This window comes from Nilaparvata lugens, chromosome X (assembly GCF_014356525.2).
Source record: "Nilaparvata lugens isolate BPH chromosome X, ASM1435652v1, whole genome shotgun sequence".
NCBI classification, from domain to species: domain Eukaryota; kingdom Metazoa; phylum Arthropoda; class Insecta; order Hemiptera; family Delphacidae; genus Nilaparvata; species Nilaparvata lugens.
The window spans coordinates 6,716,592-6,731,675 of record NC_052518.1 but is presented as its reverse complement, the minus strand read 5'-3'; the positions used below and the strand labels follow the sequence as shown (position 1 = coordinate 6,731,675).

At 33.9% G+C, this 15,084-nt stretch overlaps 1 protein-coding gene across 2 annotated transcripts in view; it reads right to left on the bottom strand.

The window, feature by feature from the left end:
* Nucleotides 1-15,084, bottom strand: part of LOC111051137 (calbindin-32) — a 105,384-nt gene that overhangs the window by 34,042 nt on the left and 56,258 nt on the right. For both annotated transcript variants that reach the window (XM_022337564.2, XM_022337565.2), the window contains exon 4: nucleotides 4,440-4,529. In XM_022337564.2, coding sequence (XP_022193256.2) covers nucleotides 4,440-4,529 — 90 coding nt within the window. The remainder of the gene's footprint in view (nucleotides 1-4,439; nucleotides 4,530-15,084) is intronic.

The following is a 15,084-nucleotide window of genomic DNA, read 5'->3' as shown; positions in this document are numbered from 1 at the left end:
AGAAACAAAACTCTCAAAGTATGTTAATAAGTTAATAAGTAAACATAAAATTTTGATTATTATAAATTTGTTAAAACTAAAACATTTTATTGAATTCTAAGTCACCTCCATGGGGTTTCAGTCACCTCCATGGATGTCACCTCCATGGATAACTCATTCCATGGAGGTGACTAAATCTCCATGAAGGTGACTTATATTTCAAAAAAATATGTAGTTTTAACAAATTTATAATAATTAAAATTGTATGTTCACTTACTAACATAATTTGAGGGTTATGTTTCTCTGGAATGAACAATGAGGAAATGCCACCTTCATGGATAATAGCCATTCCATGGAGGTGACTTAGAACTCAATAAAATATGTAGTTCTAACAAATTAATAATAATTAAAATTTTATGTTTACTTATAACCATACTTTGAGCGTGATGTTTCCCACGAATTAACACTGAGGAACTGTCACCTCCATGGATAACCCATTCCATGGAGGTGACTAAATCTCCATGGAGGTGACTTACAATTCAATAAAATTATGTAGTTTCAACAAATTTATGATAATCAAAGTTGTATGTTCACTTATCAACATACTTTGAGGGTTATGTTTCTCTGGAATGAACACTGAGGAGATGTCACCTCCATGGATAGCCTATTCCATGGAGGTGACTAAATCTCCATGGAGGTGACTTAGAATTCAAAAAAATTATGTAGTTTCAACAAATTCATGATAATCAAAGTTGTATGTTCACTTATTGACATACTTTGAGGGTTATGTTTCTCTGGAATGGACACTGAGGAGATGTCACCTACATGGATAGCCCATTCCATGGAGGTGACTAAGAATTCAATGAAATTATGTAATTTCAACAAATTTATAATAATCAAAATTGTTTGTTTACTTATTAACATACTTCAAGGGTTATGTTTCTCTGGAATGAAAAATGAGGAAATGTCACCTCCATGTATAACACATTCCATGGAGGTGACATCCATAGATGTCCATTTCATTTCCTCATTGTTCATTCCATAGAAACAAAACTCTCAAAGTATGTCAATAAGTAAACTAAGTTATGACTAATAGAAGTCTTGATTCTCAAATCACAAGCGTACTGCAATTATATGGAACCGGAATGTGCGAGGGAGAATAAGATTGCAAAAAGCACAACAACCCTCTACCAAAATTTGTTCATTGCGTAGAGACTCATCCAACAAGTTGCCGAGGGTAAATTATGGAAACCTAACATGAATTCGAGTAGAAACTCATAAGAGCTCAGTTAGTTACTTTAGTTAGTCAGAAAACGATTTAAAAATATGAAAAAGATTCCATTTGTCGACAACAGAAGCTATATAATATAGCTTCTATATTATATAGAAGCTATCTTAACTATTTACCTAGATTAGGTTTCCCTAATCCATAGTTGGAAAAACCCTTCAATCTTCCACCCTTATTTTTTTGCACCACTTACTTTTCATTTTGTTCTAATGTGCATTGTTGTTGTTGTTTGCATGTATTCTTTTTGTTAATCTCTGTATCAAACTTGTATGTGTGTGTAAAATAAACAAATAAATTGAAATTGAAATTTATTAAACTGGCTATTCAATGTATTGGGAGATGTGTGAAAATAATTAAGGACTGGAAATTTTATGAAGTGAACAACTACAAGACTTAAACTATTTCGGAATATGTGTAACCTTTCTAAATTTGGGAGAGGAATAGCAAAAGGTTACCTTATTTTTTCTCTCCCTATCGTTTTGATGATGCTATTGTATCAATCAATGAAGAATATCGATCAGATGCTGAAAATCGTATTATAATTATTGATTGTTTCATAGATTAACCAATGTATCTATATATTATATTTACTCCATGATTACATGATTTGATATGTATGAGATTATGATACACAATCATGTAATTATAATACTGTCCACAGCATCATACCTACTATTCTAATAAGTCCACACAATAATAATACTGTATAAACTAGAAAATCGAGGACATGATATTATGTTTAACCTTAAAGCATGCGAAGCTGAGAAATGAATAAAACGTCCAAAATTCAATGATGAATGCTCGGAGAATAAGAATGGATGATTAAGAATAGTTGAATAGTATGCTAATAGACTTCATGGATGGGTATAGGAATTATTTAAACCGTTCTTAAAAGAGTGAATCAGAGTGGAAATCAATAATTTGTTTGAGGAAAGATGAAAAAATAATTGAAATCTATTGAACTACTCTATAATATCGTTTATTAGTAAAGCTATGACAACAGACTAATGAGTTTCAAAAAAGCTTTCCGGTGGTTCGTAACCCACCAAAACGCAAGTTTAATTCATCTCTAAACTCATTTCCTCCTATCACTCACACATAAGTCAATTAATTTCATGGAAATGAGCAGGAAAAATCATTCGTCGAAAAAATATTATACATCATGGAACGCTTGTGCAAGTTAAATATAATTTGATTCTTGGAAATTTACAGATAAGATTCTATAGTTCACGGTAATAATAATATGAAGGTGGAATCAAGTTGTTCATTTTCATTCGAGATCAGATTTGATAGGTATTAAAATATTGATAGAGCGCAGTGGGCAGGAGCGTATCCCAACTCAATTTATTTGAAGCCTGGAAGCTAAATTTAGCTCACAGCTCTCCAGCGCGCTGTCCGGGGACCAGCGCGTGCATTTTCCTCCTAGCTTTTCCTCTCTTTTCCATCCGTTCAATCTCTGACATTCTCTCTCTCTCTCAGTTCAACCCACTCCCTTTCTTTTATTCTCCATTGTTATCCTCGCCACCCATTCACAAAAGAGCTCACCGTTATTACAAAAATATTCTCTCAAGAGAGAGTAAGTCGAAAAATCGTCAACGCGTGTCATTGTCAAAAGCAATGTGATTATTTCTCGGAATTGAATTTCTAATATAATTTCGAGAGCACTCATCTCATTCGTTTTCTGTTTTTAGAATTCATTTAAACCCATAGAGATTTATAGCAGAGACACGTGTAACTGTGAAGAGGTGTTTGCGAAATTGGATTTTTATTAAAAAATTTATAAAAGCGCATATAAAATCAAATTAATTCACCTTTATTATTATTTAAATCATGTCAAATGAAATCGAATTAATTTATCCTTATTAATATTTCGATCATTCAATCAAAAAAGTACTCCAATGCCACTCGCATAAATTTATCCTTATTAATATTCTGATCATTCAATCTAAAGAGTACTTGAATGCAATAGCCAATAAGCCAGGTGAATAAAACTGAGTAGGACGCGTACTTGATTTGTAATAAAAGTCTAACAATTAGTATTAAAATTCCAAGTGAATATAATATGCCAATAAAGTTCAGAGTTTACTCAAATATGCCTAAAAAGCAGTCGTAAGGTCATGTCAGAGGCCCTGAAATTGATCAGTTGCGACCTGAAAACTCTGACACCAGACCTGAGCCAGCCAGGTCACTCGATATTATTATTATATTTACTCGAAACGGTTTCCTTAATCGCGAAACAACCGAATGCTGCAAAAATAGAAGTATGTATATACATAATATTACCATGTCAAAGGAAATCATCTATGAAATCGGACAATTGTAAAATATAGAATGTCAATTAGATGATACGTCAATTACTTAAACGAAATATAACTCATACAGCACAAAATTCATGAAGAGTGAAAATATGAAGTAGATAATATCTAACACTTGAACCCAATATATCAACCAAAGTACTATAAGATTAACTACACAAAAGATGAAATACCTTTTCAAAATAACGCTACATTAAATTATTGAACGCAACATTAAAAATCAATACAATCCTATTCAATCAAGCTTATACCTGAAATAGTCATATTTCATAAAAATATACATTTCTGAAGAGTACCAGTCTTCTCTAATAACTCAAAATAATAAATTCATTCAAAAAGTTATTATTTAGACATCTTTCAGATAAATATACCATTCAATTATTCCATTGGACATTGAACATGTGGTTCAATACTTTGCAACAATGATGTATATATACACAATAATTATTACCATGTTAATAGGAAATCATTTATGAAATCGGACAATTCTAAAAATATAGAATGCCAATTAGAAGATATATCAATTCCTTAAACGAAATAACTTTTCCATCTCAAAATTCAAGAAGAGTGAAAAGTTCATCATTATTTTCTACAGAAATTATTATATTGTGCTACAATAGTTTGACAAGTGCACATTTACTATTATTAACTTCTTATTCTTTCACATTTTACTAAGCAGTAAACTTTACTTCGTTTTACTTTACCTCGATACAAGTAATATTTTTCTTTCCAGTCTCTAGTGGTAAAATTCATTAAATAATGTCAACTTCGGACTACTACGAATGTTCTGAGAGAATTCATCAAAAAATGTTCTAGTCGACCAAGAATAGTCGAGTAAAGTTAAAAGAAGAACTCACCTCACGAATATCGATTTTGCCATCCTGATTATCATCATACGCCTCCATGAAACATTGTTTCAGCTCAACCATCATTGCATCTGATACAGCCTGGGAACAAAATATCCATTAAATACTAATCCATGTTATCTACGAAGTGAATAATTGAATTTATGTCAAGTCAGTTGTCAAAAGTGGAAATTGAGTTTCATTGCCCTGGTGAAAGCTCGTGATAACAGACCCATGATTACGGTAAAGCTCTCCGATTGGCTGATTAACAGCTGATTCCCAAACGACATCTCAATCAGCTAATAGGAGTTCTTCCTACCCTGCTGACTCGTCAGAAAAAATGCCTCATGAGGCTTGGCTCTTTTTCAGATATTTGATGCTATTGATTCTCATATTGTGAGAATATTGCATGAATGGAGTATCAATACACATAGATTTTTGCGGGAGGACTCTAGGTTTAAAATAAATTAGGTTTACAGTAATAAATCTAAATAAACATGATTACCATACAATGAGAGGAGACTCAACAAGGCATTGCAGAATACATTGGGTTGTGGAATAATCTAACAAAAATTAGAATTTTCCAATGATTTCAAGCTTTAAATAGGTGGAAAATACAAATAATAAAGCCAGGAGACTTCATATCTATAAGATATTTGTAAAGCACTCATTGGCTCATTCATAATACACCTATTCTAGTCCTATGAAAACTTCAACATCTTTTTGAAATGTATTTGATTTGTGCGATATAACTTCTATCAATATCATTAATTATTCTCACAGTCACAAAGGACTCATGGACTTCAGCTAGATTCTACCCAGAGTGCACTCTACTGGAAAAAAAGGTACAACTAAAAACACTAGATGTGAAAATTCTTTTGAAACAAGCCCCTGATTGAAAAGCCACCTATAGGAATAGCATAAATTGGTAGATAACCAAATTGATAGCATAAAAGGTAGAAAATAAATCGGCTTCATGACAAATCAGACTTCAGACACCTAGAATTCAAAGTATTAGTGGTGAAGTATAATACAATATGCCTTTTACGTCTCCTCCCATTATATTTTCTCGAAACCAATTTGGATACATTTTTGTATGGCTTTTGAAAGCCATAAAGACCTGATATTCAATTTGAAATGTTCGTGATTTGGAAGCAACAAAAATTTCCCGTTCCATTTCCGTGGAAAGCCTTTTGCTAATGATGATCTTTTCTGTGATCTTTTCCGCTCCGTTGTCGGCGGCTCGGAAAGCGTAGCACTCATTTATATTGGAGATTTTCCCTGAGTTTCCTTGAGTTACTAATGGTCTAGAACGACACAACAAAACGACTCGAGTACGATATGATAAGCCTACTCGAACATCCCATTAAATTGTGTCTGTGTATGGTGATGTAACTTTGAAATAAAATGTTCTCAATGGTATTATTTCTACACGTGGCTTTAGACTCCACAACCCACGACCGTGAGAGAAGGTCACAAGGGGAAAATATCCCCGGGATCTCATAAGGAAAGGTTCATCTTTAGCTATCTTCATCTTCATTTTCTCCTATTCATCTTCATCTTCATTTTCTCCTATCCATCTTCATCTTCAGCACATCTTCATCTGATAATGAAACACTGGAATGTTGTCTAGAAATATCACAAATTTATTGAAAAATTACATAAATGTTCCAACACCAATGACGATATTCTAGTGTATCATTATGAATAAATATCTCTACTGCCCGGTTGCAGAGTCGTCACATGAATTTAAAATCAGGCATTTAACTTATTTATGAAGCCATAACTCCACTTTTCGTTGCACAGATGTCAAAGTAAACTATAGCTCCCATAAAACTAAAAACGCCCAATTAGACACATCATTTCGTTGCACAGTCGTCAGAAAGAGCTTATTTATGTCTCCAATAGCTAAAAACGGTCAATTAAGTTATGGGCCCGAAGTCGTGCTGTTAAATCCAATATCTACTGCTACTCCCACCAAATGCATTTTAGAGGTTGTGATAGCTTTTTTTGAAAGATGTTCACGAAAAACCATCTGTATATAAGTAATTTTTTTCTCTCCCTATGTTTTTTAAGTTGTTTATAACCTCCAAATCGCTAAATATGGTGAGAAATCACGCCAAAAGCCAAGATTCGCCATATTGTTTATCAATTTTATGTGAGGTCTTTTAGGTCTGTTAACAGTGATGTCGATTGAAACTTTGCCCGATGCCAAGACATTGGTTGGATAGAAGCATGTACGGAAAAAAGTGAATAGAGCTGCAGTGTGACTTATGTGTGATGCTAATTCGAGATATAGCTAAATGGGCTTCGGCAAACGACTGTGCAACGACCAACCATTTATGTCAATGATTTTAAACTATGTCTCACATAGCTATGTTTGATTTTATGTAACGACTCTGCAACCGGGCATACATCTCACAAACAACAGTATCTGAAGCGCCACGAACACGCGAATTTAACTTTCCATCAGTTGATGCCATTTTTTTATATCTGTATTTGTACATAAACAGTTGCATCAACTGATGAAAAGCGAAATGCGCGTGTTCGTGGCGCATGAGTCTGTACGCACCTTTGAGATCAATACCGATTTCTTGATTTAACTTGCAGAAAACATACATTCAGTTATTTTCATATCAACTCAGTTGATGAAATAATTATGATGATCAGTATAAAGTTGAATCATTTTGAGAACAGATTCAAGCTGAACATTATTTATACATAAAGTCATGATCCATGTTCAACCTTAACTTACTAAATTTAATGATCAATTCTACGACTTCTCAGTTATGTTCAATTAAACACGTTCTCTAAGTGCATGTGCAATTAAGCGGAGTCTCAGTTTATTACCAATTGCACTTGATCAACGTTGAAAGATTTTATGATCAATTTGAGTTTCATCACTTCGATTATGATAGATTCAACGTTTACTCTCTTCCAATAATTGGGGCTCAAGGGAAAAACGAAACTGGGACATAAATTTACCACCGGAAACATAATCGCATCCAGTCCAGATGAAATCTGAGTTATGGCCATCTATGATGGATATCACTGAGGATGCGATTGAGAGTTCATAAGTTATCAACACGTTATAAAAATGAGTGTCAGCTCGTTAAAGATAATTTTATCACTTTCTTTCATGCCGCAAATTCTTCCGATCAAAGGATGATCTTGTTGACTTTGACATGTTGACTTGACGATATCTATCAACAATTCATGGAAAAACATTATCGTCTCAAGTGAATGATAATCTATGAAAGATCGTTTCTTTGAATTATCCAACTCGAGAAAAAAATTAAAATAATTTCTCTCCATATTGATTGACAATTTATCAAGTATTGAAAATAGAGTTTCTTAAACTTAATTCAAATTTCTAAACGTGATTAAGGTTGTAGAGATATTCAAGTTATTGAGGAAGTTAATGCGAAAGGTTTATCCTCATGGATCCTCTCCTCTCCCATGGATCCTAAAGGACCTCCATTAATGAAGAAAATATCCTAGGAGTTATCTCTGAAGTGATTGAAAATTGATGAACCAGATTTCTTTCATTCATCTCATTGATGTAAAATATTCTCTCTTCAGTTGTGTTTCTGTTTGATGTAAATTTTTCTCTGAAGTAATCGAATTATTAACAAATTATTAATAAATTCTGGAAGAGATTCAAATTTTAGGTAGAACCCAGCTAAATAGGAACTGTTCTCCCTTGACCGTTCTTCTATGCCCCCATTGAGATTTTTTCAGATGATTGAAATTCAATTGAGGTTTGTTCTCTATGTAGTAGTTCATTGTAAAAATAAGAAATAATTTTGAAATCAACATTTGATTCGAAAAGCGCTCAATGTTGGAAAAAATCTCCCCTCTCTTATTCAATTAACACGATAACAAATCATTTTCTCGCAGGCTAAATAAATATTTCAACAGCTTGAAAGTCGCTAGAGCAAGGTCGTAAAAGATTTATGACTCCCAAGTCAAGTACTCAGCCCTAAATGGTTGAAGCATTTACGTGAATGGATAGGAGGGATGAAATACCGTTGTGGCGGTGTTTCGCTCATGAATGAAGCCTGGACTACAGCGCAACAAGCTAGGTTAGGATGGGGAAATGGTGGATAATTGAGATGGAAAGTCGGGGATGGAGATGGAGATTAGAGGGAGCTGCAAATCGATAGAGTCTGGGATGCCTGAAGCGACAAGTTGCAAGCAAATACGACACTCACTGGCTACAAGCTACATTCATTCATGCACTTAGCCGCTACAGCTTACAGCGCTGTACGCTATACATCCATCCCTTCATAATCCATTCTCACATTGTCTAATAGACATGTTAACTACCCTCAATCGTGTTATCACCACATGCATTATCAGATTGTATGAAGATTAGTAGCTCTTATATTAATTTATAGCTACATAACACTGTAGCTAATTGGTTTCTTACTTCCACGCTATGTGAAAGGTCATAAAATGTAACAATTATTTATTTATTTATCAATTGAAACATATTTCTCAGAGTGTCAGAGGGAAAGTCAAACTGACAATTGAAATTGAATTTCCTGAAGTAAATGTACCTTAAAAAATTATTTTGTAAACGCTCCAAAAGTAGTACTTGATCATTACAATAAGGGTTCCAAATTTCAGACGCATACTCAAGAATACTTCGGACAAGAGATTTATACAGAAATATTATGGGTGATACATCATTGAAAGGTGAACATGTTCTCAGGATAAACCCCATCTGCTGATTGGCCCTACTACACAAAAGGTCATAAAATGTAACAATTATAATTGACTAGTTTCTCACACCTACGGTATGTGACGGTTCATATATAATGTATGCGAAATAACAAATTAGCTAAATGACTGCACGATTTACACTAACCGAGATTTCAAACACTTTTTAGCAGATCTATAGAACTGTTACTGTAAAACAGATTATTCCATGCAGTTTCTTCAGGAACACCCAACATATTCAGAATTAAGATCAAACATACGAATGACTGTTCTATTTTATGTACTCTGTTTTATAATTATTTACTTCAATTATTATTTTACCGTGTTCATTATCATTATCATGTTCATTGTCAATGTATATGACAATGAGCCATATGAATAAAGTTGAGCATTTGCTTATACTTCTAAAATATGGAGCATTTGCTTCATTTTCTATGAATAAACGTGAGCAAAACCTTTTGCTCATGCTCACCAAAAAAATAGTTTGAGCATTTGCTCAAAAGTAAAAGCTTATACTCAAAATTGTGTGAATAAAGTAGAGCATTTGCTCAACTTTTGAAGCAAATGCTTCATAAAAGGTGAGTCTAGTCTAGAGCAGCTTTTCACCTTTTACTCATAGTAAAGTAGCTCAACTAATTCGTATGAGGAAGAGGAAACTATACCAGATACAATCACAACCAATAGTTGAGAACTATAAAACTCTTTTTAGATTCAACCATGATATATATCACCATTATTCCTATAAAAGAATAAATACAAAAGATACCTATCCGATATAAAGATAGCCATCACAGAATAGGAAATAGGCATTTAAGAAGATGAGAGTGTAGACGATTATAAGAAGGCTATTGAGATTAAAAGATTATGCTGAAGATTATTATAGAGATGACATTTTTCCACGCTATTATTTCAAAAAATTCAGAACTCAACTAACCTGAAACTCAATTCATGGATAGAGAACAGCTGACAGAGCACACAACCAAACACAAGCGGTCTCTATACTTGCATATTTAGCGCTTACTTGAGCTATAAAAACAAAGTAAGGCCACAAAGGCGAAACAGCTGATGAAAAATCTTTAAAATACGTGAGCATTTGCTCCAGAGTTTAGGAGCATAAGGTAAGAGTATAAGGTAAAGCTTATTCATATAAAAATGAGCAAATGCTAATGCTTCTACCTAATGCTCATGAGCAAAACCTTATGCTCCATGCTCATGCTCATGAGCATTTGCTCTGGATTTATTCATATGGGCCATTGTCACTGATAACTGACAGAGCAGGGTGGAAGTCATATTTATTTTTGTCAAATTTATTCATTAGCCCTCCGTCAGGCGCACCTATGGCCGAACCCAAATCGGGCGCACCCGGCCTGAGAGGCATCCTTCATATTCTAACCACGACTTCACACTAGATCAATTATAATTCAAAATACTAATAGGGTAATGATTGGTAGGATCTATTCTAAGTAATTATACCAAACATATTACAAAAAATTGATTTTTTGAACACTACTAGTATGGTTAAACTTAAAAATGAAAATGATCAATTGTAAAAGAAGAAAATATTTTTTTAGCAATTTAGGCTATTTGTTGAAATTATTGGAACTGATCTTCAATAATTAGTCATTGTGATATTGAGGCTCTCAAATTAGCTGCAGTCAAACAGGTTTGACACAGTGGCCTAATTTGTCATCCTAATCTGTAATTTTTTCCAATTTGTCATTCTCCTGAATCCTGTTTCAGTCACACATACTCCACACTTTCTCCTTTTGGGAGGTATTGTTGGTCATTTAGTATTTCAAGTTCATTGGGCAAAAACCTTGTCCCGTTCGCCGGGCTAATTATTGTCCCATCACAAGCTGATGAGACAAAGTTTTTAGATATATTCTCCTTTTCTGAGGTTCAAGTTGATTTCCAATCAAGATCACTTGTGCATTGATGCACAACATTCAACATTCAGGAAGGCATAAAAAATAAACATTGGATAGCATCTTGTGTTTATGACATAATCAGGCGCATGTGGCCTGTGAAGCCATGTTGAAATAACACAAACTATGCAAAAGTTGGCGACTGACTGAGGCTGGCATGTTGTGAGGTTGATAGATTTAGACGAAAAAATGGAGTAGTGGGGCGCTCGGCCGCCTGTATGAAGTGAAGAGGGAAATTATATTGTTGGTTGGCCTCTGAGGCCGGCTGCGCCCGATAGGAAAACTTCTATACTTCAACCACGGAGTAGATAACACTACTGGTTTCCTTCTTCCGTGCTTTAACTGATGATTTCCATGATTGTATTGATGATACAAGAATGAGCTGTTCTGTTATATGTAATGTAAAGAATAAGTTTGAATTTGAACTTCTGGTCACGACGTCTTGTTTGGAATAACGAGAAACATGAAATTAGTTTCGATTGCTACAACAACTATGATGAAACTCAAAGTCTGCCAGTGAATAATTTGTAGTTCCTGTGCTATTGTAAGGGTGATATTAACGTAGATATCCAAATCGATCAAAACGACTTAAAATTTTGTCAAAACTACTAATTTAATACAACATTTCAAGATATAAGTTTCAGTTGATACCCCATTATCAATATCTGGTAAAACTGAAAGCATACACTTTAAGCAAGAATGTATAGAATGGGTGAAGCTCTACAATTGGCCGTTACCTGTTGACCAAGGAAGGTTGAGCTCGACTGTGATTGGCCGAGAATAGACACGGTTCGCGGTTAAGAGCTCTGATGATCATATTTGGAATACTTGGGCGTACCAGAAAATTACTGCACACAATATAGAAGGACTTCTCACTCCATTTCTTTACTCCGTGGTTATAGAAATTTGGTAAGCAGTGGACCGTAACTTTCTAATAAGAAATAGCATTTAATTATGATCACATTTCTTTAACAATTATTTGTGGACCACTTGAAAATTGATTATTATCTGTGGTATTGACCGATCAATCTGATGGAATCAGTAATTACTGATATAGAATATAGTATCAAAGTTGGATAACAAAATTATTCTTGAAGATTAGAGGTTGTACTGATTATTATATCAATAAACCAGTACTTATTATAGATAGAAGGAAGTGTATAGAGTTTCATCCATGCACAAGAGTTGTATATGCACAAAACATCAAAAATTGAAAATCAAGACAGACAAAAATAGGAAATACACTGAAAAATCGGTGAGATTGTTCACAAGAAAACCATAATTCTGAAATTTATCATTTTATACTTACTCCTCCAAAGATAAGATACGAATAAAATTCCTAAAAGTAATTGACATTCTACAAGTATTAATATGCTAAGTGCCGGTTGCACAACAGCCGGATAAATTTTAACCGTGATTAATTTCACGAGAACCAATCAGAGAAGACGTTTTTGAAAAGACGGCTTCTCTGATTGGTTCTCGTGGAATTAATCACGGTTAAAATTTAACCGGCTGTTGTGCAACCGGTACTAAGAGTATTGAATAAACATACAGCTCGTATCAACTGCATCAAATGAAAACTAACTATCTGGTCTGAATAGATCTATCAGACAAACTCAGATGCATACAAACTATTTTATATCCTTCACATACACACAATATTTCTATGAGTTTGTGGTTTCATGTAGATTATTTCTATTCATACTACAGATGGGTCAACGTAATTATTTGTTAATCTTATAATTGAAAAGCTAACATAACCAGACCAAGTACTTTCTCAACATTCTTGTACTTTTCATGTGATTTCTATGAGTTTTTGATGCACTTTTGATGTGCTTATGCACTTTGATACACATGTATCTCTCCAATCAATCAACAATTAATTAGATAGGAGCCTACATGTATACTCTCAGCTGTCGAGTTGAAACCGTACATACACCACAACGCTTTGAAGAGGAAACTTAGTTATCCAATTTCAATCTGCGTTAGTTCCATCACGCAACAGTTTATAATTGAGTTCAACCCACTAGTTGTCAGGGTGACCCGTTTGATCAACATTTGTGCTCGTATCATGGCCTCTTAGCCTATATAAAGCCTCCTTCAGTTCATGCATTAAATTTCACTAATTGATCCATAAGGCACCATATTTTCATAACATGGATTATGTACGGGTACACTTCAATTTGTAAAGTTTTATTTTGATTTCTGTTTTTGATACCGGCGGGAGTATTCAATTAAAAAGTCATGTATAAAATTTCGCTAATTGCTCTATAAGGCACCATATTTTCATAACATGTCTTATGTACGTGTGCACTTCAATTTGTAAAGTTTTATTTTCATTTCTGTTTTTGATACCGGTGGGAGTATTCGATTCAAGATAGTCCTGGTAGCTTCAGAACAAACTCACCATGTTTCGTATTAAATTGGGGTATGTTAATTTCGAGCATGGAGTAAAATCATGACATACTCTGCTTATGAACGTGATGAATCACACGTTCATAGCGTGAACATCAAAACTAAAATGCTTGACCAACTACATTGAACAATATAATTATTGATTTCACGTTTCTACTTCCAATTTAATTCAATACAATTCACATGGATCAATATAGTTTGTATAATATTGGTCGAGCAACGAAACTATTTCTCGTCAACGTTTTTTCCGATCAAAATAATATGATTATAATATGCAGATTATACAAATCGAATACCAACGATACTGTTCAGCAGTAGTGATTTCACATATTTTATACTCAAATTATAGTTTGAAGATTGCCAGTAAAGCGGTATAAATTCTATGATATGTATGTTGAATGATGACTGAGATTGGTGTATTAAACAGAACTTAGACTCATAAACAAGACGTGTCAAAGTATAAAAGGGTGACACAGAACATGTTGAAAGGACTTTGGAATTATGATCACACTGATGACATTGTTTCAGAAACAGAGAAGATCTATATCAACTGGTGACAGTATAATCTGATAAAATGGAAGCGAAATGAATGGGGCTTGATGTCAAAAATCCATTAATGTTGATAATGGAACTAGTGGTGCGATACAGTATCGAGAAGGATTAGAGAGAAGAGACAAAAGGAAAGAGAGAGAGAGAGAGAGTGTGTGAGAGAGGAAGAGTAACAGAGTAAGCAAAGAATGGTGGGTTGGAAGACAATGGAGAAGGTGGAGAAATATTAAAACGTTGTTAATGTATTTTAAGAATATAGAAAAATGCAGTGTTCCTAAATGGATGACCCGATTCCAAATTATTATTTATTCTGATAAATTGATGCCATGCAATGAAAATAGTTCAATATTACATTATATAATAATAGTCAAATACATATTACTCAATTCTAATTAATATCGTCCTAATTAATATATTTTAATTGTTTTATTTTGTACTGCAAGTAAATTTTGTTATCATGGCGAGTCAGTTGCTAAAACCACCATTTTGTGACGTTTCTATTATGTGCAACGTTAAGTGGGAGGAGAGTGTCTAGCTAGGCCAATGGCAGGCGTTCATGCCCTGACCAATAGCAGTACTCGCCTAATAGTATAAATTCTGCTGCTCTTTCATTTAGTATTAGATTATCAGAGATTAACAATGGTGAAACAACCAAAACCGGTCTTCCTACTTTTAATCAAATCTGTGGTTTTTGACGATCTCTCAGGCCCGGTTGCACAAAAGCTGGTTAAATTTTAACCGGGATTAAGTTTACGAGACCAATTCATAGAAGGCGTTTTTGAAAAGACGGCTTCTCTGATTGGTTCTCATGGAATTAATCACGTTAAAATTTAACCGGCTTTTGTGCAACCGGCACTTCGTCTTTTTATTTTAATATCGGTCATGTCACAACAAGAATATTACTGAGTTTAATATATATTTTATTCTTTATGGCTATTCCTTTAATGGCATACACATACGGTAGATAGGTATGGACAAAGATCAAGAATGATGACTCACGAATCCAATAGCATCGAGATGAGGTTTCTGCGCAGCATTCAAGG